This window comes from Rhincodon typus, chromosome 7, assembly GCF_021869965.1.
Source record: "Rhincodon typus isolate 14 chromosome 7, sRhiTyp1.1, whole genome shotgun sequence".
Lineage (NCBI taxonomy): Eukaryota > Metazoa > Chordata > Chondrichthyes > Orectolobiformes > Rhincodontidae > Rhincodon > Rhincodon typus.
Genome location: NC_063338.1, coordinates 38060944 through 38088417, shown reverse-complemented (window position 1 = coordinate 38088417; position 27474 = coordinate 38060944). Strand labels below are relative to the sequence as shown.

The window sequence follows — 27474 nt, the reverse complement described above, 5'->3', positions numbered from 1 at the left end:
TCTATAATGGCATATAAAATTACAATTTTACAGTTTTAAGTGAAAAGTATCTGGTTCTTCAGTAATTCAAGCTCAGGATTGCATTTTAACTTGTTACCAATTATTTTCTCTGGGTTAATTGCGCAGGAGTTCTGTGTGTCCACGTTATTTTGCTTCTGCATTATTTTATATTTCACATTGCTTCTACCTTAATTATTGCTTAATTAATGCTCTAATTTAGGACTATTATAGACTAGATGCAAAAAATTAAAGTAGCTGCAAAAGTGGTCAGGTAAGAACTTAGTAAATTTATCCAAATTTTCAATAATATTGTTAATGCAACATGTATTAATTCATTCTGAAATCTTGCATGTTAAATTTATCCAAACTAGAAGCGTTAACGGTACCTACACCACACGTTGCAAAGTTTACCAAACTTTATCAAAAGCATGTTCTCATAACCTCAATAGCCTTGTGGATACTGCCACCACTTGATGAAAGCAAAGAATTGCAGAGCACTGTAGTTACAGTTGGTGAGAAAAGGCATAGCTTGTGTAGAAATGATTAAAATATTGAAAATACTTAAACTATGAGAGCAATTTATTTTAAATGTAATTTTCATTTTGTATCTGCCTCCAAACATTGAACTGACTAACTTTTTTTTTAAACTGAATTTTGGGGCAAAATGTATAAAAGTGCTTCAGGGATTTTAAAATAGAGATTTTCAGAAGTAAAATACATCTAAAATTTTTTTGTGATTATTGATGTTTATGGCAAGTATTTACAAGTGTATGTCTGATTTTGATACACGCCAACTCCCTCTCATATTATATCAACTTGTGAACTTGCGACGAATTCCACACTTTTACTCTTCGACGTAGGCAATTCCTGTGCTATCTGAATCCTTCAAAGAAATTTTAAGTGATCTAAGCTGTTGGACTCCAAACTTTTGTTATGGAGTTATCGGTGGAGAGCAATGCTTTATTTCCTAGTTTTTCTCCCTTGTTCGACAACTTTCCAATGAATGATGGTCTAATTTCTATTAATTTCAATAAAATTTATTGATCTACAATCTATCTTTCTACTCTCCATATCTGAAACCCTGGACTGATGACGAAACGTATTTCTATGGGCCCTGAACATCCTCATACAACTCATGTTATAAGACCTTATGTACATGCAAATATAAAGAAAGACTTATTCTATCTTGAGCAGTGTCAACCCATGTAATTGCTGTCACACGATGCTCATGTGTACATTTTCCACTAGGAGTCACCAGTCAATAAAATCCTTACTGCATTGATTCTCTCACCAGCTGAGTGACAGCGAGGCTACTATAATCACCCATTATTAAGGTGGATTGTGTAAATTAAGCCTAAAGATGTGAATTGAATTTAGGACCTAATTCCTCTGGTGGTAGAACCCAAAACAAGGGGCATAATCCTTAAATTAAAATTTGGTCATTCAGAAGTGAAATCAGGGACTACTTTTTCCGCACAAGGTTTTGAAATCTGGAATTTGATCCCTTTAAATGCTGTGAATATTGGTGTCGTTGGAATTTTCAAGGTTGAAATCCACAGATCTTTATTAGGTAGATACATTAAGGGATCATGGAAAAAAGGCAGGCAATAGAGTTCAGAACTTTTTAAGCAATCTACTTAGACATGTTATGATTTGATTTAATTTATTATTGTCGCACATACTGAAATACAGCGAAAAGTATTGTTTTGCATGCTAACTGGACACAAGTATATCAGGGTAAGAGAACAGGATGCAGAATGTAGTGTTACAGCTACCTCATGGGCAATGGGACTTGAACCCAGAGCTTTTGGTCCAAAGACCAGGACACTACCAGTGCATCACAAGGCCCTCTTTCAATCATGATCTAATTAAATGGTGAAATAGGCTGTAGGAACTGAGTGGCCTTTTCCCTTTCCTGCATATATCCAGCTCATGTAACTGAGTGCAATCTCTTCTGTGAATATTTGAAAAAGATTAACAACAACTTGTGTTTATATGGTGCCTTTAATATCAAGTGTCCCGAGGCATTTCTTGGACATTATCAAGCAAAATTTGATTTCCCTGTTTTCTGCAACCTTTTACCTTGTTTTAAGAAATATCTCTTTGGAATTGGCCACAGAAACAGATTGAATTAATCAGCATAGTGAGTTTGCATTAATTACACAATACGGTGCCTCTGAGGAGGTTCTTAAAACCAGGTTTTATATACAGTTGCAAGAGTAATCATAGAATCCCTACAGTGTGGAAACAGGCCATTCGGCCCAACAAGTTCACATCGCCCCTCCGAAGAACATCCTACCCTAACTCATTCCCCTACCCCTGAATTTCCCCATGTCTAACCAACTAACCTAAACATCCTTGGACACTACGGGCGATTTAGCATGGCCAGTCCACCTACTCTGCACATCTTTGGATTGTGGGAGAAAACTGGAGCACCCGGAGGAAACCCACGCAGACACAGGGAGAATGTGCAAACTCCACACAGACAATCGCCCGAGGGTGGGATTGAACCCGGGTCCCTAGCGCTGTGAGGAAGCAGTGCTAACCACTGAGCCACCATGCTGCCCAAATATGCACCTTTTTAAAAAAGTTATTGAATATCAGCAAAGTATTTATTTGCTAAAACTGACCACACACCCTATTGAAGCCAACGTATAGTTATGTTTCATTTGTTAGTCATTTTTATTCAATTAACAAGTGATAGATTAGACATTCATTAAAAATGCTTTTTTAGGTAAACACCTTTTTATCTGCATTGACAGAATGGTTATTAATCTTAAAAATGTTTGTTTATATATTTAATGCAGAAAACAAAAAGGAGTAAAGGGGAAAAAATAACTTCTGAAAAATCTGGTTCATGAAAGACTTTTACATTTATGATTATACAAATGAGTTTTTGCAGAAAGGTTTTGAGCATAGATTGTGCCTAGATTGCTGATGTGCCGTAGGCAGAAATTTTGCAATGGGATGTTGAAGTCTATATGAGCAGAAAATTTGTATTTTTCTCATTCAGAAGGGATTTTATGTCCAGGATTGAATGTGCCATTTCCTTTATCTCTAAACAGTCAGTGGCCCTAGCTTGTCGTTTGCCCCCTGTAACTTAAACAGCAGGAAATCACAAATTGACCAGGAGCTGTAAAAGTGTGATTGCCAAAGTACACTAAAGTCTATATTATCATTGCGTGTCAAGGAAGTGATGTTTTCAGATCTGGGGTTCGCTTGTTGTTCTGCAATTACTGGTTAGCCCTTGTTTGTTTCATTGATTTGTGCATTCCTTGTGTACTAAGAACATCTCATGTTCCACATCAGATCCATGTTGACTTTAGATTAGGTCAGGCAAACCCCATGCAAGGATGCGTACACTGTGAATCAGCCCATGTTAGATGTTTATTTCCTACTCAATGTTTATATGTAATGAACTGCACTTGCAGCATGTAGTCACTTTTTATGAAGTCTCATAATATACAGATGCTGCAGTGAAAACAGAGAATTTGTTTCTATGTTTTATAAATAAAGGGGTTTTCAGTTTTAATGAAGTTTTCTGTTGTAAGAATTTGCAACCAAAACATTTGAGTCCAAAAATAGAGTTGAGGCGAATTAAGTTTATGATCTTGGTGTTCAGCAAAAGGCCTGTATGTAATGAGATCAGTGGCAGGACTGCAAGAAGTTGGTTTGCTGGGTCTCATTTGTTTATTACCAGTGTAGTGCAGCTCCCAATCGCTGCAAAGTTTGACAGTCTTGAGAAGCACTAACATTCCCCAACACAGATGTCAGTTGAAGTTGCAAGTAGAGTCCAGCAAGGCAACCAGGAATATAGGAAGTGGTGACTAAAATAGCTCCACAGAGGCCAGTATCCCGTCATCAAGTCACCCTTTATTTACACGTGGAGAGTCCTTGACACTGATCCGTCTCCAACAGAGTCAGCTCTGAGTGGCCAAAACCTCTGACACTTCTGTTTATATCTGTCAGCCAGGACTCTCTGGACCAGGTTAACAGCACTAATCAGGGATCTCATATATTCTATGAGACCCACTTGGCTGACCTTGTTCAAATCACTACACTGACTAGCAGTGAGGCATTGATTTAATGGTTCTTTCGTGTTTGCCTTTCTGGAAGAAGCCTCCAGAGTTTCTTTGAGGATGACTGATTTGGCTGCCAAGTACCTGGCAGCAATAACAGAAGCATTTGCAGATGCTGCCGTTAGTTGCAAATGAATTTTCAGAAGAGGCCCATAAACGGGTGTTAAAATACCTATTCCATATGCAAAGTCCCTGATACCTGTTTCAGCCTTCAGCTCCACGTCCCTATACAAAAGCCTTTACTAATGTGAATGTGCGTTACCTGCCAAATTGGATGTTTAGGCACTGGTTTTATCTTGTAAAACTGGTGTAGTGGCAGAGACTTTCTAGATTATGTTATTTCACATGTTTATTTCAATGAAGTCTTGATCACAACACGTATTTAGTAATCGCTTTTTTTTGTGAATAAACCTTTGCATAACCGATTCTTCTTAAGAGCAGTTGAAGAATGAAAGTTGCAAATTTTCTAATTAGGGTCATCAAATGGTTCCAGTGTAATTGTTGCTGGTTCCCTTTCTAAAAGTGTACAAGATTTACTGATGTATCATTGATAGAAGAGCTGTTAGACATATGCTGAAAGTGACTTGTTTGATGCATAGAAACTAACAGATGGGGCCAGTACTTACAGCACAATGTTTTTTTTGTTTGAGGTAAAGTAAACTTGGAGCTGCATGGAGTTGATTTTGATTTTGCAACCTAGTTGATAATTGACAGATTTCCTTCCATTCTGTGTGATTGTAACTAATCAGATAACACCTCTCTGTACTTTGATCAGAAAACATGATTATTTGGTACAATATTTTAAAATTGCTAATGCTCTAAGTAACAGTTAATATAAATTGCTTTATAGAAGCCTGTTAGATGATGATAATTTACAATGCAATCAAAATATGCTGCCATTAAGATAAAATCTAGTTAGTGTTGTGACTATCAGTGCTTTTCAAATGATGGTAAATAATTGTTTTAAGATCCTGTTTCTCTGTGATTTTATGAATTATTTTATTTGAAGGAATAGACCCATCTTTATTTGGTTACGTAACATAAAAACATGTAGCAACTGTATAGCAATTGTCCTTTTTTACTTTCTCAATTGTTAATTCTGGCAAAGTTGAGAGTTAATTTGTACCAAAGTGTAGTCTCTCTTCGGGTGACCCAATTGATTAAAGGTATGCATAGTTAAGCCAAACAAGTCCCAAGTTCACTCCGTCTTTTATAAATTAGCTGGTCCAGTTAGGATGCTGGTAGGATGCTAAATCAATCTTAGTGCCTCGGGTTAGGAAGAAGAAATTTGTCTAGGATTACTGCTTCCGATGATTTTTCAATGTCACCCACTGAATCTGTGCTTGCGCTGATGTCGGATGAAGATAAATCAAGCGTGGCTGTCATGCTGTATAAGATAGAATAACATGTGAGCACATTGTCTAGTCCTTATGTGCAGAATTCCCACTTGAGCAAGCTGCGTTTCGGCGCAGGGAGTATTTTCATGAAGAGAAAGAGAAAATCATAATAGATATTGAACAGCATATCTAAACTTGTCCCTCTTAATAAATGAGAGATTAAAGGTCAGAGGAGCACCAAGAGAAAGACTAGCTCAAGTATGGAGTGTGGAGGCAAGATTTTCCCATCTGTGCCCTGCTAAAAGAGCAAAGAAGCTCTAGATAAGCTTCCTCAGGAATGAAAGTAATCTATTCTGCCATGATTTTTGGTTTGATAGCACTAAGAGTTGCTGAGGGGATGAGAAAATACAAAAGACACCAAGCTTCTTGGAACAAGAAGCAATATAGGAAATAAGTTACATATTAGGATCAAAAGAAATACTATACACTACAATACTGATGAAGTGTGCATTGATCAAAGAAGGAATAGCTTTTGTTTCATATGGCTTGCCTTGAGACTGAGGAATCTGTATAAATGTTATATATGTCAAGAATAAATGGGAGATTTTCAAGTTGTCAACTGGGAGTTTTATTAACATCATAACTTTGTAAAAAAAAATCAAATTGCAAATGTAAGCTTACAGTATGAATATGCTAATCAAACTAGAAACGATGATAAAATAGTCAATGCAACTTTGTTTTGCTGGCTCAAACTAGTTTGAGTTTACTTTTGTGCTATGCATTCCATTCTAAGATTATTAGTTCGAAGGGCACCATTTCCATTTCTAGCTCATGCTTTGCCTGCGTGTTTATGTTAATTTGGGTTCAGATTTAACAAGGTCTGCCGTACTTTTCAGAACAATTTACAAGGACCAGCAGCTCCCATTCTGATAGCAGCGGCTTTGCAGAAGATCCATCCTCTGACATGACTGGACAGTGCCAGGTATTACATTTTTACTTTAAAGAAAGAAAATTATGCTCCAGTTTACTTCTTAATAGTTACATTTTAGGTGTTATTTTTCAGGAGAATACAAATGACAGGCAGTAGAGGTTAGAAACAGGCCATAGGCCTCCTCTCAAATGTTATGACTTTTTGGAGGGGACAGTGAAGCAAAAAAGTATTAGTGAAGAGAGGGCAAACTGCAGACGTAACCTTTGATAATCTCGAAAGGAGGAGCTATTTTCCCGAAATAAAGGATTTTTCTGTCAATCTGTGCTCTGATATACTTGGGTTTAAAATAGTAGCAGAAATTTCTGCATAACTATAGCAAGTTAATGAACATCTTAAAAGAGAACAGAGACAGAGTTGTATTTTTGCAGTAGGTTTTATTTGATCTCCAATCCTTGCAGTATTCTCATTTTAATTCTGCAAGTATTCAGTTTGTTGAAATTAAATATATCTTTTAACAAATTGCTTAATAACATTTAAGGCCCTACTATTACAAGCAAAATACTACAATATCGCGATGTTTACTAAAGGCGTCCTAATCTGTAATGTGTATCTACTTTAATTACCCATCTAAATTAGCCACACGATGGCAGGGGGATATCTGATTTCTAATGCACATCCTGTTGACTTTTAAGAATATCTTTTAATGTCTAATAAATCTGTTCTATCTGCAGTTGAAACATATACCTGGGATACTGGTGACCTTTTTGGTGACTGAGCCCCAGCAGATGCTATAGGTCATGTATTCAGTAACTTTAAAAGCTGAGGAGGTACTAGTATTTGTCAAATAACCAACATTGATTTTTAAATTGGGCAGCTGTATTCACTGTTCCATCCCTCGTGGCTCAGATGCTATGTTGACACATGTCTGGTGTCATATTCAGATTCAGTGGAGCTTACATTATTCACTCTTCTTGTTACTTTGCACTTAATGCTTTATTTCTAGGATCTCTTGTTTTAAATTTTTTTCACCAAATCAATTGATGCACTGTTACTTTTTGTAAATTCTTGTGTTGTTTTATTTCCTCATTTCTACAGGGAGTTTAATCTGAAATGATTTAAGATCAATCGCTATAAAATAAACTTTTTAGCTATTTATTTCAATATATCTTTACAGTGCATTTTGCTTGTACACTCAGTGTATATACTAAGGTTACATTAGATTTTACACATTTAAATTTCTAGGACAGATGATTGATCTAAATATATTTTTGTGACAGTTCAAAGTAATGATTTGAGTTGTAGAAACATATATTTATGTGAGAGGCTGTTTTCATTGAGTTGATAATGAGTAAAACGATGGGAACATTCGAGACAGACACAAGTTTGATTTAAAATCAACTTTGAAGCCTTTTCTAGTTAGTTGAGGGTTTGTATTTTGCGTGTCTCCCACTCTCCATTTAACCAAAACAAAACAAATTTTGTTTTGCTATTATTGCTATTTTGGTACAACACAAACCTCTTTTTCTAAATGTCTCAGCTATGGAAGCGATTTCTTTTGAATGAGTAATTGATCAGTAACTTTAGCAGCAATTTTCTTTCCAGGAAAGACTTCCCTTGAGCCAGCAGAATAACAGCATAGAGTGTTTTGTTGGAAAGCACTTGTATGAGAACATAAGTTTGCCACAAATTTATAAAGGTTGAAGAGATCCTTGCAGTGAGTAGTTACTGAGACAGGTTTTTTTCTCTTTAGCCCAATGGTTTGAAGCCTTACAGCTCTATTGTGAAAACTAAATTATTTTTACAGCTGCATTGTTCCTAAATGATCTGTGCTTTTTAGGAGTGTTTGATGTCTGCAACCAGTTACGATACACATATTGCTTATTGACCCACTTCCGAGCATTGATTTTTTTAAAATGTTTTTGTTGAAATGTTGAAAATAAAACTGAGTGTCTTAACTGGATACAAAAGCATTTAAATTTAAGCTACTAGTAACTGATTGAATTAATTATTTCAGCTGAATTTTTATTATACATTTAATCCTTGTGCTCTATCCAAGGGTCCAGATGGTTACCTGCAAGCTATGGGGAGCAGTGCTGACAGCTGTGATAGTGAGACAACAGTCACATCATTAATTGATGACCTTAAAACTCCTCAGAGTTGTGACCAACAGTTTTTCACTCCATTTCAAACACCAGTGGAAAATATGACTCTGGATCTTAAAGAGACAATTTTAGATTTGAAAGCAGAGCTAATTCCTGATGCCATGATTGATTCACAAGAAGCAATGATTGAGAATGAAGGCAAGGAAGCTGTTGATGTGGACAATTCTATACAATCAGGTGAACAGCAGGCTTTAGATTTTACTGATGAGGAATCTTCTTCACAAGGTGACTTGGCACTGTACCCAGAAAGTGATACAAAGTGTCAAAGTGAACGTGGTGTTCCTATATACTCTGGTCACCAAAAGGCTGGACAAAGGCAGAATAGCATGGATTCTATCCTGAGTTGCTATTCAGAACCTGCTACTTTAAATTTAAAGGACGCTGAAGCGATGAGTTTTTCCTCTTCATCGATAGATAAAATTACTACACTACTTGAAAGAGCTAAAACAAAAACCTATATTGTCTCAAGCACCTCTGGAAGAGCACGACGTCCTGTGACCAAAGCAAATGATCAAATAATGAGAGAGGGAGAAAGATCGTCCAAGAATGAACCTCTTGCACAGATGAAGCGATCCAATTTTCAAAGGTCTAGCTCCCTCCCAACTACACTGCTCAGTCCAGTGCGAGTTGTGTCTTCACTAAATGTGCAGTTAACACCAGACAGTGGTTCACAGTGCAGTTTGCCCTGTTTTACCTACAAATACACTGCTGTGAAAGACAAGGAGAAGATGCCTACAAATGATGGTGATGAGCAGTCAACCTGTCGATCAATGCTATTTATCCCATTTGCAAAAAGAGAGAGTAGAAAACAATTCACTTTGAATAGACATCAAGAAATGCCTCAACATAGGCTGAGTTCGCAGTCATTACCAATGCGTTCACCTCTGACACAGTCTTGCTGTTCTCTTCATACACTTCCTTCAGACTGGCAATCTCTGCATGATCACATGAGAACCAGGAGTACGTGCAGCATTCCCAACCTCTTCGAACCTACTTGTGCAACATGTGCAGTACCTTTCGGACAATTGTATCCTCAGAGACCGGTGGCACACTCTTATCATCACATTCCCATGAATCCTCCATCTGCTACTGAATCACAGCTTCGCAGAGTCCTTAATGAGATTAGAAGCACAGTGCAGAATCTTTCACGGGTAACGAACCACCATTTCATTTGCAAAGTTAGGGAATTAAGATTACTTTGCCTACCTTATAAGTCTGTAAGTAATTGGAATGCGGTTTGCTTCAATATCCAATGGTAACAAACACATCATATACTTCTGAAATATGTAATTTGAAAGATTAACAACTGTTTATTATTTAATATTCACATTTGTAATTGAGTGAGGAGACGTCTGGGGACAAGATCTGTGGTTGCATCCTATTAGTATATCGTTGACATATTGATACTGTGAAATGTTTTAACTATGATTATTTAGTTTTTGCCCTTAATAAGTAATCTTAAATCTGTATATGATCTGAATATGTTATAAATGCCTCTTGGCTTTCCACAAAGCTCCTTGCTAATAAAATCACTTATGTTTCCAGATGCCAATGTTTCAGGGGAGTGATCAGCCCTTCCCTCATTATTCGTCATCAAGATTAGGTCTTTTACCATTGTATGAAGTAAGTTGCCTTCTGAAACCAAAACATAATCTGCTACTTTTTGATGTTTTTATTCATAATATATCAAAAGTACTGGTTGGTGGCCTGTTTTAGTTGCATTAGTGTTGTACAGTATAACTGCTATGATCGCTAGTTTTCAGATCACATTTCAACAGTGTGAATTTTATTGAAACACTTTCAGTTTTAAGCATTAATGCTTAACTGTGTTTCTAATTCATATATCTGGATTAAGCCAAAGCACAAATGCTCTTTTCATAGCACTATAGAATAACATTGGATGAGTGAGAAGATCCAGCTTGACAATAGCTTTGTGAATTTGTTTTTGTGTTTTGATGGGAATCGATATAGCAAATAGAAATTTTATCAACTTCAATATCACAGAGACTGCAGCGATTCACAGAAGTGGTCCCACCACCACCTGCTGAAGGGTGACTAGGGCTGTGCAGTAAATGCAGATGTTGTCAGTGAACACTACATCCCATGATTTTTTTCTTGAATTCCCTGATTAAAACAGGAGCTGGATGCAGTCTTGCTGCAATAAGAAAAGTTGCTGGATCCCAACTACCAAAGAACTATTTCCTACTGCAACACTTGGGGAAGTCTATTTTCTACAGCACCCTTGTCATGACCTGCCAGAACAAAAAAACTAATTTATAAACCAGTGCATTTTGTATCGGAGTTCCCATTTTGTGCTATGGTCACATGAGAATTAGATACAAACTCAGCTTAAATTCTACATGACAGAAGAGGAGACCTTTTATCAGAGGGTGTAAAGAATCCATTTGCTGCTATTTGCTTTACTTTGCCTCTATTATTGGCAAATGAAAGTAAATGAGCCAATGCTAGTGTTGATGGTGGTGGTGCATGGCATCAATGAAACTCCCATACGTCTTGGACTTGGCAACATAAATAATTACTATGGTCAGTTTGATAGAACAAGTAACGGAGTATAATGTGGGGAGGGAGGATTGTATTGGCCTCTTTCATTGTTTAATGGGGGTAGATTGTCCACAGTGCTGATTCTAGGCTCATTGGTTTTATTAGCTCTTAGTGAGTGTCACAAAAAGGTAATTGTGTTTTGAAAGATATGAATTAATGGCATCAAGGCTCTGCATCCAACTGAAGTATATCTTCATTGGACAGGCATTGCCTTTCTTTAATCAAAACACATTCAGTAAATGGTCTATGTTACTTAGGAATGCATTAATATAGAATCGTGCCACTGTACCAGCACTGATTTGGAACATATACAGTACTGTATTAGCAACCCAAAGTCTAAATTCATCAGAGAGGCTCCGTGTTCAGCAAATTCTAAAAGCTAAATGTACACAAACAAATCTTCATGACTTAAATTTCCTTTCATACAAAATCTCAACTAATGCACTGCATCTGTAACGTTAAGTTTTTTTTTTTTTCTCAAAAATTTTTTCAGACTACATATCAAGAGCTGCAGATAATGAGAAGGAATCTGAACTTTTTTAGAACACAGATGATGGACTTGGAATTCATGATGCTAAGGCAGCAAACCTTGGTGTATCAGCATTTATCTGATGAGGAGAGGTGAGATTTTAAAGATTTGGCCATTCACTTATCAGTCGTGATGTATTACAAAAGGAAATGAAAATATTATATACATAATTTTAAACTCACGCACTTTTGGTAAAGTTCATACTATGTGGGTAATCTCCCTACTGAACTGTTAATTTGTGTGGTGCATTTGAGTGCTAGGAGATATTTAAAGGGAGAAGACAAAACAAAAGATCTTCCTTACATTTATTAGTAATTTCTGAACAAAAAATTTCATTTTATGTAATGAAGGCTAATTGCATTTCACTGCCATTTAGTAAGACAGTTTATAAAGTGACAGAAATTGAAAGCTGACCAACAGGTCCCAGATGCTTGCTAGCTGCTTGGATGAGGGCATGGACTGTAGGGAAGTTGGACTAACTGACACTACACTGTGCTATAGGATTGTTCTTATAAGGAGGGGGAGTATAAAGGAAATAGTAGCAGATTCCACAATTAGAAGACTTTGCAGCTTAGAATGAGAGTTCCAAAGGCTGTGCTGCCTCCCAGTTTGCAATTTAAGACCATCTCCTTGGTTTGGGAGTGGAACTTAGAGTACATGAGGTAAAATCCAGTTGCCATGTCCACATGAGTGCCGATGACATAGGTAGGACTAAAAAAGAGGCTCTACCAAGGAAGCATAATTTTAACAACCTAACCTCATTTAACATCCAAAGCAGGCATTCAGCAGCGGCGGCTTACTGCACATAAAGGAATCTAACTAATAGTGAAGAGCAAACTGAAAGCTTAAAATTGCTTCATGCTGATCCTAATAATCAGTGTGACTGTAGATGAGTTCCCCATAGAATGTAGCACCCCATTGCAGATCGTTGGGCAGAATTAACCCATCTGGTTAAAATCACATTTGGCTTTATTCATATGGCATGTAACTGTGTTTGGTGAGTTCTTCTGACACTGAGGGAAACTGTGGTGTTAAAAGCAGTGCTGAAATGGAAGTTGGGTAGGCACTGAAGAGGAAAAGATCTTATTGGGCAATAGGGTTAGAGTTGTTTGGCTGTGATGAGGTATGGAACTGACTGGATTGCTCTATAATGAACCAGCATGGACTTGATGTGCCAAAAGTTCACTTTCTCTGTCATCATAACTCTATAAACAACAAGGGACTAATTAAAAAGCAAGAACACTACCAGAGCGACAATAAAATTGACATAAGATCTGACAGTTGAACATGTGGCTCAAAGTTTGACTCATGGAGGCATGTTTCCTCTTATCTGGGATTCTAAAACCCGGTGACCATTTCAAAGTAAAGAGTCTCCCATCTAGGAAGGAGGTAAGGAGGAATTTCTTCTGAGCTTTGTAATCTTTAGAATTCTCTCTCCTCAAGAGAGTGGTAGAAGTTGGGAGTCATTGAATGTATTCAAGCCTGTTGCACAAATATTTGATAGACGAGGGAATCTAGGGTTATTGGAGAGCAGGCATGAAAGTGAAGTTAAGGCCACAATCCTTTCTGCCAGAATCATTGACTTGTAGAGGAACCTACTCCAGTTATTTCTTATGTTCTCATGACCAGGCTTCTAGTCTGCTTCATGTTATATTGTCATATATATGGATAATCATTTATTGTCTAAAATATACTTTTAAAATAAGCCAGATCACAAGTGTTAAGGCTGATTGCACTGAGTTTCAAGGTCAAAGATCTATTGTCAATTTATTTTTTTGTGAAGTATCTGCTTAATACTTTATGGATTTGTAGATTCTCATTGTCTGGTTTTAAGGTAAAAAGCCCTTGGATTTAATCCATCTTTTACAAGGATTGATCCTGTAATCTGTCTCTTTTATCAGTATCTCCTCCAGGGTTTGAATATCCCTAACATCTTGATGATCAGACTGGCTGCAAAATACTTTTTTGGTGTTTACATTTAATTCACTGCCATTTCTCCTCCAGGTCTGCTCAACTACAAGAAATCCTGTTTCTCTCCTTGACATGATTACTGTTTTTTGGAAAGATCAGCATTTGAATTGTTAACTTATGTGTCCTCTCATCAGTTGTTACCCGTCTGTTTGCAGCACTTTCTCTTTAAGTTACATAATTCAAAGTTGTGGTTTGACCAAGACAGTTGATGGTTTCAGCATGACATCTTCTAATTCACACACCACTATTGCCCATTCAGTTCAGCATTCCTCTTGCTTTTGTACCTTGTTGTATTGCCCTCATTGAGCTTAAGTCAACTGTGACAGCTAGATGACTTTCAGATAGACCTGTAGCTATTTTGAGACCATTCATGGATAGTTTCAGCCTTGTCTCAATTCAGTCTCTGTCTTTTGGGCATTTACATTTGCTTTAAAAATAACTTATTAGCTGTGAAGCATGTTGAAACATCTTGAGAATGTGTAAGGTAGTATACAAAAACATGTTTTTCGTTCTATTTTTTCATCCTACTTGTATTTTCTTCCAACTGGATCTCTGTGTAATTTAATCTTCTACTATGACAACAGCTTATATTTTGTTTAATTCTTGACTCTTATCAGTTTGTCCCTTCCACTTCAACAGTCCCACTTAAATTGCTATGATCCATGAATTTTATGGACCTGCATTGAGCTTCTGTATCGAGGTGATTTAATGGAAGTTGCAAGGTACACCACTGATTTACAGGCACTGCATAAGCACTTCTCCCGATCTCCACATACCTCCTCTCTACGAAGTACTCAAATCTTTGAGCTATTGTCTTAACCATTTCCAAATTGTACTATGAATCGGTCATTAGTTTTAAGTATGGTTTATTCCCAAGTAGCAGTCAAACTCATGTAAAAGTCAACCCTTGATCTTTGGTCAAAACGTCCAAACTCTTTCTATTTACCACCTGCATGCCAACAAAGTCAGCCTTGTCCTGATGCAAACCCAATCATTGATGGAATTATAGAAGAACACACCATCAAAGGTGACAGTTCAACTCTTCATGCCTCTGTACATCAATACATGGTGTCAAGGTTACTACCTCACTAATGCATGCTGTGTTCCCAACAATTCCTCCTCCTCTTATGTTAATATGGCATAAGGAACAGCGAATGTAAAGCCCCAGTTGAAACTTTAAGTCATTAAAGTTGCCAGGCACATAAGTAATTGTGCAGCATATGGCTGTAGTTAGACAATGAAGTTGAACAATACATCACTGAAAATCACCAGACTGGGACTCTCAGTTTCTCACGGATCCATCCAAAATTTCGGAAATAAGCAAAAACAATTAGGGCATGACTGATTTTGTGTATTTGGTTTATGAAGAGAAACAATTTTGTACTGCAACAGAAGACCAAGATTTCACACACTTTAATATTAAATTTTCATTAAAATTATCTTTGGCTCCTTCTGTGCTGCTTTTTTGGAGAGAGGTTGAACAGTTTCTATTCTGACACTTTGGAGACAACAAGACAAAGAACTTGTAATCATGCAAAAGTGACCCCTTAGTTTTTGCCTAAAAAAAAACTTTATAATCTCTAGTGTTACACAGCCAGTCCCTGGATGAGCTTCCTCAATTTGTTACCATTCCAGATGGGTATCTCAAATCATTAAGCACCCAGGTGAAGAGGGATGAACCGGATCCCCTTGCTTTTTCACCCAAGGTTGGCCACAACAAAATTAATTTTTAAAAATAAGTTTCCCTGGTGAATACCTGGTTAATTTATTTTTAAAGGGGCCAATACAACAGGCTTAAGTGCATTAACAGCAGAGTGGGTTTATTAGTCCTAACTACTACAAGAAGTAATAACACAATATAAGAACATAGATTAGGAATGACATGTGAGTCCCAAAAAAGATAAAAATTAAAACTTTGGTAAATGCTGATCATCTCAAATCATTGTCATCAGACTGCAGGGTTTTTGCAATGTTGTATATTTTATTCTTTTTTAAAGCTATTCCAGTGTAATTATGTTTGTTTTGTGTTCAGAATGATGATGTACGAGTTATCTATTTCTTTTAAAAATTGTGGAAATGTTCAGTTCAGCGGAAATGTCAAACCACTTCTCTGAATTTTATTGTCGCTCTGGGTTTGATTCATATCCAAAATTGTGTTTTGGGGTAGACTACCTGACACGTAGGAAGATGGTCATAGTTGTTGGAGGTCAATCATCTCAGCTCAAAGGACATCTCTGCAGGAGATCCTCAGGGTACTGTCCTAGGCCCAACCGTCTTCAGCTGCTTCATCAATCACCTTCCCTCCATCATAAGGTCAGAAGTAGGGATGTTCACCAATGATTGTACAACATTCAGGACCATTCGTGACCCCTCAGATACTGAAGCAGCCCGTGTTCAAATGCAACACAATCTGGACAATATCCAGGCTTGGGCTGACAAGTAGCAAGTGACATGTGCGCCACACAAATGCCAGGCTATGACCATCACCAATAAGAGACAATCTAACCACTACCCCTTGACATTCAACAGTGTTACCATCACTGAATCTCCCCACTATCAGCATCTTGGGGGTTATCATTGACCAGAAACTCAACTGGACTCACCACATAAACGCAGTGGCTACAACAGCAGGTCAGAAGCTAGAAATACTACAGCGAGTAACTCACCTCCTGACTCCTCGAAGCCTGTCCACCATCTACAAGGCACAAGTCAGGAGTGTGATGGGATGCTCCCCGCTCGCCTGGATGAGTGCAGCTCCAACACCACTCAAGAAGTTTGACACCATCCAGGACAAAGCAGCCCGCTTGATTGGCACAACATCCACAAGCATCCATTCCTTCCACCACTGATGCTTAGTAGCAGCAGTGTGTACTATCTACAAGATGCACTGCAGAAATTCACCAAAGATCCTCCGACAGCACCTTCCAAACCCTTGACCACTTTCATCTAGAAGGAAAAGGGCAGCAGATGTCTGGGAACACCACTACCTCCAAGTTCCCCTCCGAACCATTCTTTGAAACATATCGCCGTTCCTTCACTGTTGCTGGGTCAAAATCTTGGAATTCGCTCCCCAGTAGCATTGTGGGTCGGACTGCAGCAGTTCAAGAAGGCAGCTCACCACCACCTTTTCGAGGGCAACATGGGATGGGCAATAAACGCTGACCAGCCAGCAGTGCCCACATCCCACAAATGAATTAAAAAAAAAAGCTGTGATGAATAGCTCATTCCTAAGCTTTAATGCAGTGAAAGTAAGGTCATTGCTTTGTGAATTGCTTTAAGTATGCCACATGAAACCATTGCATATCTCATGTCCTCAAATATTGTAATGCAACGCATGTAAAGAGCATTCAAAGCAGAAGAAGAAGATTGAGTGTTTTATCTTTGTTTGTAGACAAGAAGCTGACCAACTGCAGAACCTTCGCAACAGTGTGCGTATGGAACTCCAAGAGCTGGAATTTCAACTGGAGGAGCGATCATTGTCTCTGGAGGAACAGCTCAAAATCCCGAACCAGTACACTATGTTTAATCCTCCACCTTGTGCTGTGAGTTATGTGCACTTAATCCTATTGATTCTTGTCTAAATTACTGTATTGGATGGATATTTTAGATAACTTTGATTTTCCTGCAATTTAATCTTTTTCTTCTTTGGCCTGGCCAAATCTGATATCCTTTGAACTGAGGGGACATTTGTAGGAGCTGTTCCTAAGTCACTACCATAGGCTTTTGCCTTTGGACACTGCTGTCTTTTCTGAATTTATTCTGCTGAGAAATGCCCATCCCTCTACTTGGTATTTCATTCTCCAAGCCAATGCATTTGGGAAATGAATTACTGTGGCAGCCTCTGCTAATGCCCAATACTATTCCTGATTCTCGTATGTTCTTATCAGTTGATGGGCTAACTGTACTTAGTCTCCTGATAATTCAGGTCAGTTATCTGTCTGTAAGAATGACCGCATATCATTCCAAGTTTTAAGATGGCACTGGAGAGTGGTGACACTATGTAACACATTTCACTGTATCACATGACAATAAATAAATCAAATCCAATCAAATCAAGTTGCTTGCCATTTCTACATGCTGTCTTGGTCTCGTATGAAAGTTTCTGTCCTAGGCCTGCTGCAGTGTTCAAATGAAGCCCAGTGTAAGCTGCAGGAACAGCATCTCATTTCCCATGACTGCACTTTACAGCCTTCAGGACTCGATGTTGAGTTCAACAACTCAAGGCCATGAACTCTGCTCTCCACTTTGGGTATCCCCTCACCTATATCCCCATTTCTTGTTTGTATGGGTTTGCTGTCAGCAGAGCTAACTCATTATCTGCTCATGATGCCTATCAGTAACATCTATTGTTCATCTATATCTTTTCTCTGCTACGTTTTGCTCTGAGCACCTTTCCCTACTGTTTCACTTGCCCCTCCTCCCATCTTTTAACAGCGTAGAATTTGTCATTTTACACCCCACTTAAATTCCAAATAAGGGTTAGATTGGACTTGTAACATTAACTCTGTTTCTCAACAGATGCTGCCAGACCTGCTGAGTTCTTCAGCATATTTTGTTTTTACTTCTGAATTATTAGTCTGCTTCTCCAATGTTCAATGCAGAAATTTCCTTCGGTTAAATATTGGGAAGACCAAAGCAATTAACTTTGGTCCCTACTATAAATTTTATTCTGTATCACCCTCTAATATCACTCTCCATCCCTCTCCTTGGCAATTTTCAGAGTCTGAATCAAGCCATTCACAACCTTGGTATATTTGACCCTGAGGTGAATTGCTGGGGTAGAATTCTCACCTTCAGTCTTGGAGGAGCATTAAATTATTGCGGGGTAACCAGCACTGTTGGCAATGCATTCCCTGCCATTCTGCCCATTGCATTTTTTTCTCGACCTCCAAAGCATTCGGTCCCTCTCAGAAATGTGTTAGTCTTTCTTTGTGTCTTGTTGACCCTCCAGATCCTGCATGCTTTTCTCAAGAGCTGTCAGTATTGGGGAGATAATTAATGAGCAGTAATATGGCTATAAAGGAAATATGTTAGAAAGCAGTGCTTCAACAAGAGAGAAGTAGTGTGCCTGATGCTTTGATTTCCACAATTTTGTCCTCGGGCTTGCGATTTTATTTTTCTTTAAATTTTAATAGAACTGGAAAAGGCAGTACATTTGTTGACTAGAATTTGCATGCTATATGTTTTGAATGATATTGTTTCCTTAAATTTCAGGGGGCATTCACTAATAACACAGATACTGTATCTTCCTCCCCTCTCAATGTAATGGAACCGGTAAGTAAATTGCACTGCCCTGTGAACAGTCATTAAACATAACTGCTTTGCCGCACAGAATCTTTCGAACTGGAAACTCCTGATCTCCTCCTATGCACTATATATTAATGTAGAAGATCCAATATGACTGACTTCTGTCTACGTTTGTAACTTGCTGGAATCTGCACTTTTTCACATTCAGTCGCAATGCACTTTATTCCCTGTGTCATTGAATGATGTCAATGTAGTGAATGATGTCAATGTAGTAAATGATGTCAATTAAATTCCCAAAAACTTTCTATTTCTATTGTTTTCATCTCCTATAATTTTTCTTAGTAACATTCTGAAAAAAATGGTTTAAATATATTTGCTATCTTATTGATCAAGTTGGTACTGAATATCATCCATTAGTGTTTAAAAAATGGAGACTTGGCTTTATTGAAATATGCAGAATTGTCACTGGTCTTAACGTGGATGTGGAAAGGGTTTTCTTTTATATCTCTGGTAGGGGAATGTACAACTAAGGATCACTCCTTAAAAATAAAGGGACCCCTATTTAAGACAGTGATAAGGAAAAGTTTTCAATCCAAGGGTTGAGAGTTTGTTCAAACTGTTTGCCTTAAAAATTGAGGGAGGCAGAGTCATTGAACACTTTTAAGCAGTAGTTAGATTATTGATGAGCAGAGGGGTGAAAAGTTATTGAGGATAGGCAGGAATGTGGATTCGGCCATGATCTAATTGAATGGCAAAGCAAGTTCAAAAGGCTGAGTGGCCTTATCCTGCTCCTAATTTGACTGATTTTGCCAAAGGAGGTGCAAAAGGGTGTTAAGTTATTTGTTGCATTATGATGACCATGGGGCTGCGGTTCGCCTTACTGGTCCTATGGTTGTAGTCTATGCACATAAAGGTGATGTTAGTTTACCAGTTTTATGTCAAAAGGTTTAATGATTAATTTCAGCTTAGAAACTTGCTCTAGTTTTTCAATGTGTTATGGTTAACTTGCTTGCTAATGAAATTCACACACACAAATCCTGAATTGGGTCAATGACTAGTTAGCAACAGGAAGAGCAGAACTAATTTTATAACTCTCTCTTTCAAAAGGTCAGCATAGACACAATTGACCAAATGAACACCTTCTGTGCTGTAAGATTCAATCTTTATATTGTATTGATCAAGAACATAAGCGGTCGTTTATTTAAAAATTTAATCACATCATGACACTTTTTTAAAGCTGAGATGCAAAATAATTTCTCTCAGGTAGTGAATGTCTGGAATTCTCTACCCAGAGGGTGTGGAGGCTAGATCCCTGAAAGGTAGATAGACCTCTTGAAAGATCAAGGAGTTGAGGTCCAAGAGGAGTTGAGGCTTGGGGCAGATCAGTCACAATCTTGTAGAATGGAGGAGTAGGCTTGAGGGGCTGAATGGCTTATTTCTATTTCTTCATTGATATTGCAACGAATTCCTGGCAATAATGTGTCCTGGAGCAGTAATACATGACGGTGAATGCAAGAAAAGAGCTGAGTGTAGGTTTTATCATTCTCATTCTGGTACCTCCATTTTCTGTAAAACATATGTGAACGCGATGTGGTGTGGAACAATAAATATTAAAGTCGGTCTTAAAATAAGGAAATAATTTAAAGCACCTGATTTACCCCGAATGCTTTTAAACTGCTGATGCTTTAAGAGCATTTCTAACTGGCTCATGAATGAATATGGAAAATAGAATACATGAGTCTAATGCAAAACTAATTCAGAATAAGCTGGAAGCTTTAGTTTTCTTTGTTGTAAAGTAATAAGTTAAAGGTATAGATGTCATTACTGTCATTTTTTGAGGCAAATATTTGCTCCAAATATATTTCCTTAGTAATAAACTTGGAATGCTTATCATTGTAGTGATTTTTTGTAATTTAAGCAAAGTGATATTTATTTTCCATTTATCCATATTTACATACGTAGTTCTTTACTCAGTTCCTAATGACACCGCTAAAATAGAAAATAAAATTTGCATCAAATAAGTTTGTTCTTCCTCTTGAAAGGAGGAAATTTCCAGCAATATATTATTTTCTGTATAACATTCTGTCACTGATTTATTGTTAATTTTTATTTAAATCCAGGTAAATGAGCTTTTGAGGGAACAGTCTTACCTGCAAACTGAACTAGGGTTCTCTGAACCTTTAGGAGATGAATGTGATTACCCACAATCTTACTCTACACCCTTTAGTAACTTAGAGTCAACTTCACGTTGTTCAAGCCCAGGCCAGATGCCTAGACATTCAAGCTCTCTGGGTCACAGTCATCAAGGTGCACCAAGCTCTACTGTACACTCTGAAAAGCCAGCAACCCAAGCTACCTCATCGTCACAAGGCAAACAGGTTTATCGTTCTTCGGTTATGCTGACTCCCTCACTACCTTCCCAAGTTGGACAGAGAAAGCAGGTTACAGAAGACCGATTGTCACCAGGGTCCGTGCAGCTGAAGTCAGGAGGTGAGACGCCCGAACTGACTGGAGCTGCAGCAGCTCCTATTGCTAAAGAAGCACGAGGCAACATCGTGGATCATCCAGAATTCCAAAACGTTCTGCAAGAGGTTAGTGATTTAAGCGCGCCACAACCTATTCAGGGACTGAAGGCTATAGCAGTAACTGGTCCTATGAAGCTTGGAAACATACCACTTCTTGTAACTCCATGCTCACCTTAGAAACCAATGGGGCAATAGTTTACCTCACAGCTCAAAAACATTAGTTGGTACATTTTGATTGTATTTTGAGACAGGTTTCGGTTTAGAAATACATATTATTTCGCTGCTCCTGTGCAGAGTGCAAATGATATTTTAAAATCTGTTAATTACCTATGAATATTAAACAAACAAAACTTGTATCTATTTAATGAATTGGCGCTGCACTTCAGTCAAATAAAACTCTCTGGTCTGTATTTTCCATTGGCCAGACACTTGTTATTTCAGCTGCGAAGAGAGTTGTGCAAGGGGTCCCTGCACTCTCTGAAGAAAATGCCTGGGAAATTGAACATTGTGTTAATTCCCACACACCCAAGAGCCTTCAGATGGAACCATTTAAATGACATAATTTGAAGGGTTACAGTGAAATCAAGTAAATAGTTACTCAGGAAATGTAAGACTGTTAAACACACAGTCTAAGTCTTGAGTAACTATTCAACTGATTTCATACTTAGCTCACACACCCACAACTACACCTTCCACAGACCTCAAACAGCCCCTGGACTTAATATCCCCACTCCCTCCAGACCTGATGCCACTGCCCCCCACCACCCCTCCCCAACCCCCCAACCTCCCCCGCTTCCCCTGTTCCCCTCCTTGTTCCATTCCGTACCAACAACCCCTACTTCCCAACTCGGGATCTAACAGTGCTTCCACTGAAAAATATATCAGTTATAAATATAAATGGTGAGATTCCCCAGCATTGGAACTTTATAGCTCCTGTAATGTGGCCAAAATACACCTGCTGAGAGACCTGATCGAGCTGAAATGAGGTGAAATAAATGGCACTGAAAGTATCTGACATAACCGAAGGAGGAAAAGGTAAATTGTTTAAAAAATACATATTTTTGTTTTAGAAGGTTTATTCATATTTATTTCTTTGGAAGAAGGGCAGTGCTTACCTTCATATTGACTTGGCATGTTAAAGATACAAGCTGGTGCCGATTTCGAGCTAAGATGAAAATTAGCTGCTCTCGGTTTCATCCCATGTCCTGATTATGGAGTCAAAAGCTCACCGAAATGGTCCTTACTCAAAATCAGTTTTATCATATGAAGAAAAGTTCCTTAAAATCCAGCACAAAATAAGTGTGGCCAGCAGAGGCCACAATTAACATTCTCAACCCCATTGGGGCTGTTTGCATAGGATTTATTAGTACATTGTATTTATCAATTTTGATAATATATGTGCATGCTTGTAGCAGATAAAAGCAAATGTTTATTTGAAAATTTTAAAGGCAAATTACATTCATTATGGATAATTTATAAATGATCCAAATCTGTTTACATTTGGGAATAAATTCAAAAGATTTAAATAATGTTAGGCTAGTTTTGAATGGAATTTTTTTTATTATTTATTCACGGGATGAGGGCATCACAGGCCAGCCCATCCCTAATTGCCCAGACGGCAGTTAAGAGTCAACTACACTATGTGGATCTGGAGTCACATGTAGGCCAGACCAGGTAAGAATGACAGTTTCCTACCCTAAAGGACATTAGTGAACCAGTTGGTTTTTTCTGAAAATCAACAATGGATTCATGGTAATCATCAGAATCTCAATTTCAGATTTTTTTTAAAAATTGAATTCAAATTCCACCGTCTGCTGTGGCAGAAGTCTAACACAGATCCCCAGATTAACAGTCCAGCAATAATATCACCAGGCCATTGCCTCTCCCATGACAGGAAATATAGAAGATATGATAAATAAATGGATATAAGATATACACGAAAATATCAGTGAAAAGATTTGTTGAGCTTAAGCTTAAAGAACACTTTCATTTTGGTTTGGTTGCCATTAATTTTTGGCAAGAACCTAGTGCTGGAGATATGTCAGGCGAGTGTGCTTCCCAGCACAGTAGATCTGTTCTGTCCTGTATCAACCCCAACAGTGTTATGGTTTGGGGAGGGAGCAGATTCTCCGGGGGTTCTATGTTTTGCAAAGCCTTTTGGCAAATATATCAAGCAAAAAATGATGTGTACAAGAAGTGGAATGGAATCTGAATTTATCTTTGAATAGAGAGGCGCAAAAGTGAGCTAAGACAATGCTTGAGTTCAATAACATTCATAATTCTTAAGCATCTTATCTGTGATTCTTCAGAAGGTTGAAATTCAGCTGGTTTTACATTTAGCAATGTCAGTGTTTTGATGCATTGTTGAGCTGAATATAAAAGTTGTGAAAACTCTAAATAGCATTTGGGGATTTTAAAGTTGTACCAATGTTCAGTCAAAAGAATAAATCCAGTGCTCAACTTAAATGAGATAACAAGGTGTAGAGCTGGATGAACACAGCAGGCCAAGCAGCATCAGAGGAGCAGGAAGGCTAAACACTACTAGTTGCTTCCGATAGTCATTTATTTTGCCTTGAATTAACATTTTTACTGACTTGATGCTTTAATTTTGATTTACAGATCTCCTCAGTGGAGGCCTGTAAATGCTCATTCTGATTAGGGATGTATAGCATAGACAAATTGTGTCGGGGTGACGGGAAATGGATCTGTACAGAATAAAGTCTGTGAGGAAATGATGCATTTGTCATGCCTGCCACAGAGCAATCTTCGCATGCATAGGGTTTTACTTACATCTCCAAGTGACTTGTGTGAAACTGGTGAATTTTCCTACTAACAAATACTAACTTCTGAAACATTACATTGTGTTGTTCCACCATATGTGATGAACGTTGGTCCCTTGTCTAAGTACTTAATATAATCACACATCAGTTATTTTAATTGTTAATTTACACTGTTTACCATAGATCATCATGTCAATCTTAGAGTTAAGCTTGACTTGGCTTCAGAATAAGGCTGTTTTCAGTTGATAGTTATGGTGAATGGAGCTATTGTGGGGTAGTGAACTCCAGATTGTGAACTCTTTTACTAGCGTGTGCGCGTGCAATACATGCTGTGATTCTGTGCATGCACATGTGGGTCTCCACCTAGTGGTGGCACTGACCGCACAAACAGCTATGGGGAAACCTTAGGCCTAACCTGCCCTTACTAGGCTGACAACATTTATTCTATAAATTCAGATTCGCAAAAGATTTTTTTTTATGGCTTTCAGAAAGTCTATGCTCCATAATGTGATGTGAAATTATTGCTAACAGGAATCCAAAGTCAATCCTTGCAAAAATTTAAAAGGACAAATTTGTAAAATATTCAATTACTGCATTATCATTCTAAGAAGTATTAAACCAATGTTTAGAGCCAGAGTTATTGTATATATTTTTAAGAATACACTTCATGAAAATTTATCACTAATTACGAGATTAAGTTATCTTGCACAAAGGAACTAGGTTGAGTGATTTATTGTCACGTGTATCAAAGTACAGTGGAAAGTTTTTGTTTACGAGTGGTACAGGCAGATCATGGTAGGCAAGGACGTACGGATCAAAAAGACTTAGAGGCATACTGTTTACATTGCACAGGGCATATGCTAGGCGAGATCAACTTTAGCAAGATCAACATTATTTGAGGCTAGAGAGTCCATTCATCAATCTAATAACCGCTGGGAAGAAGAACCTGCTCGTGAGTCTTTTCAGGCCTCTGTGTCTTCTGCCTGATGGAAGAAATTGAAGGAGATCATTACCGGGGTGGGATGTGCCTTTGATGATGGTGGCAGCAAGCCGTGTAATTAGAGTCCACAGACGGGAGGTTAGCTTCTGTGATGGTCTGGGCCGAGCGCACTACCTTCTGTAGTTTCTTACGGACCTGGGCAGAGCAGTTGCCATATTGGGCCATTGTACAGATTTGAATAAAATCCAGTAACAAACTATTTCATAGATACAATATATTTTTTCTGCACATGTCAACTCGTAATGGATTAGTAATCCAACTTGACAAATTTTAAAAATGAATTTATTTTAAACATATGACAGTTAGACCATTCACAGGATTTATATTTGTGTCGTAATGTTTTCATTTAATTAGCTCTTCAGTGCTTTGATTTGACAGCATTGAGCTACCTCCTTAATAAATTTGAAGTTATGCTCGAGGTTTGACTTTTTCCTGTATCACTTAGTATCTTGTATACTTCTTTTAAATGTTCCCTTCCTATGCCATCAGTTGCCTTTTTTTAAAGGTAAAGAATTCTTACTTCTCTTAGGCTACAGTCATTCTTGTAGTCTGTCTTCATATTGCCTCCAGGTCTTAAATAGTTCCCTCGTGGCTTAATGAGGAAAATAGGATACAGTATTCAAGATGTTCAATTTGGCTGGAGTCCTATGCGAGTCTAATACTATTATTCCACTGTTCTTTGACATGCTAAAGGAAAATTTATGTTCCTTTCAACCTTAGCTTTTAGCTATTTTTACACTGTTAAATGAATTGCTAAATATTTAATGTTATAAAAATTAATGTTTAAAAGCATTGAGTGGTCATATTTACTTAAAGAAGGGCCTTCGTTAATTCAATTGTTAGTGGTACAATCTCATCACTGTCCCATTCACTGTCATAGAAATCCTAAGCTTCAGAAAATTGCCTTAAATTTAAATATACAGCAGCAATAAGCTCCCAGCCTTTTAGCAGAATATCTGACTTGCAGACTAAACAGTGTGACACGTTCTGAATCCCATCATTTTTTTGTGCAGGGACAAAAGAGTTTGAGAAAAGCAGGACATAGAAAATGGTGCAACTTTTCCATTTTCCACTTGCTACGTGGCCCCAATTGGATGCTATTGTTAAAATTGAACATTTAGTTTCAAATTTGTCTGACAAATTGAAAAGTATTGACCCTTGGGTGCGAGAGTAACATCAGCATTTACTGAGAACGTAGGAGAAATGTAGTACTGTCAGTTCTTAGAAAAGTTCAAATCCTGCCATGTAAAAATCATTAAAAATTATTAAATGAATTGACTGATGAAGATATTTGCCCAGAAGATGTTACATGTTTTGTTTGTTTTTACTCTTAATACTTGCTGTACTTTTACAATTGCTGTAATTTACTTCTGTTGCCATCAGATAAGAGAATCACTTGCTGGAGAAATAAAACGGGAGATTATGGATGGACTTCTAGCTGCAATATCACCAACTAGTAGATCTACTGTTGGACAAAGGGAATAGTTCTTGTAATTCTGGTGAGTAACCATTGCTGACTCAAACTATTGTGCTGTTAAAAAGGTACAAAGTTTGATGAATAATTTCCTTTTCCGTAATCTGGCTTTCCTCTGTTACTCAAGGTTGTGCTAAACTATCTAGAAAGCATTTTTAAAGTTCCATCATTACTAAGATTTGAAATTTTTTAGATCTTCTTTCCTTTAGTCTGCGAGCACTTTCACTAACAGCTAGCTGCCCTGAACAACTTATTGTGTGTTGATTTTAAAAAGGAATACAAAGATTAAGCAATCATTATGTGGACTTGGGTGATAACATTGTCTTCTGTCTGACTTCATATAGAGAAAGTGGTAGGTCATGTTATTTTGTCATTTGTATCTGAGAGTTGGGGCCATTAGGAAACGTTCCTCATAGTTCTTGATATTGTATGAAATATTGAAATACCAAAAACTGTGCCTACTGTGTTTTGCATTATTTTTGCAAAAGGTATAGCCTACTTGCAGGAAGGTTCTAAACTTATGAGAAAAACACTCATTCTTTTAAATCTGATATATTCAAACAAAATAAAAAATATAATGTTTGTAAAATGTATCTTAGAACATTCAATTAATCATGGGCAACCTGTAGGCAGCCTCTTCTAGGTTTTTCTAATAAAGGGAGTCCTCTTTGTGATTGGAATCGAACAACAAATTCCCTGCTCTTAAACTCCTATGTCTTGACTAATAAAGGCAAGTATCCCATAAGTCTCCTTAACCACTTTATCCACTTGTCCTGATACCTTAAGGGACCAGTGTACGTGCACGCCAAAGTCCTTCTGATCCACCAAACAAAAAAACCCCAAAGAACTATGGATGCTGGAATTCAGAAACAAAAAC

The 27474-nt window shown here is 37.7% G+C and overlaps 1 protein-coding gene across 1 annotated transcript in view; it reads left to right on the top strand.

Moving 5' to 3' along the window:
* The first annotated feature begins 6253 nt into the window (after positions 1-6253).
* Positions 6254-27474, top strand: part of itprid2 (ITPR interacting domain containing 2) — a 23169-nt gene continuing 1948 nt past the window's right edge. The window contains exons 1-8 of the mRNA XM_048599309.1: positions 6254-6398; positions 8404-9660; positions 10055-10132; positions 11565-11692; positions 16963-17113; positions 18786-18845; positions 20939-21409; positions 26507-26622. Of these exons, the coding sequence (XP_048455266.1) occupies positions 6381-6398; positions 8404-9660; positions 10055-10132; positions 11565-11692; positions 16963-17113; positions 18786-18845; positions 20939-21409; positions 26507-26608 (2265 nt within the window). The 5' untranslated portion in view covers positions 6254-6380 and the 3' untranslated portion in view covers positions 26609-26622. The remainder of the gene's footprint in view (positions 6399-8403; positions 9661-10054; positions 10133-11564; positions 11693-16962; positions 17114-18785; positions 18846-20938; positions 21410-26506; positions 26623-27474) is intronic.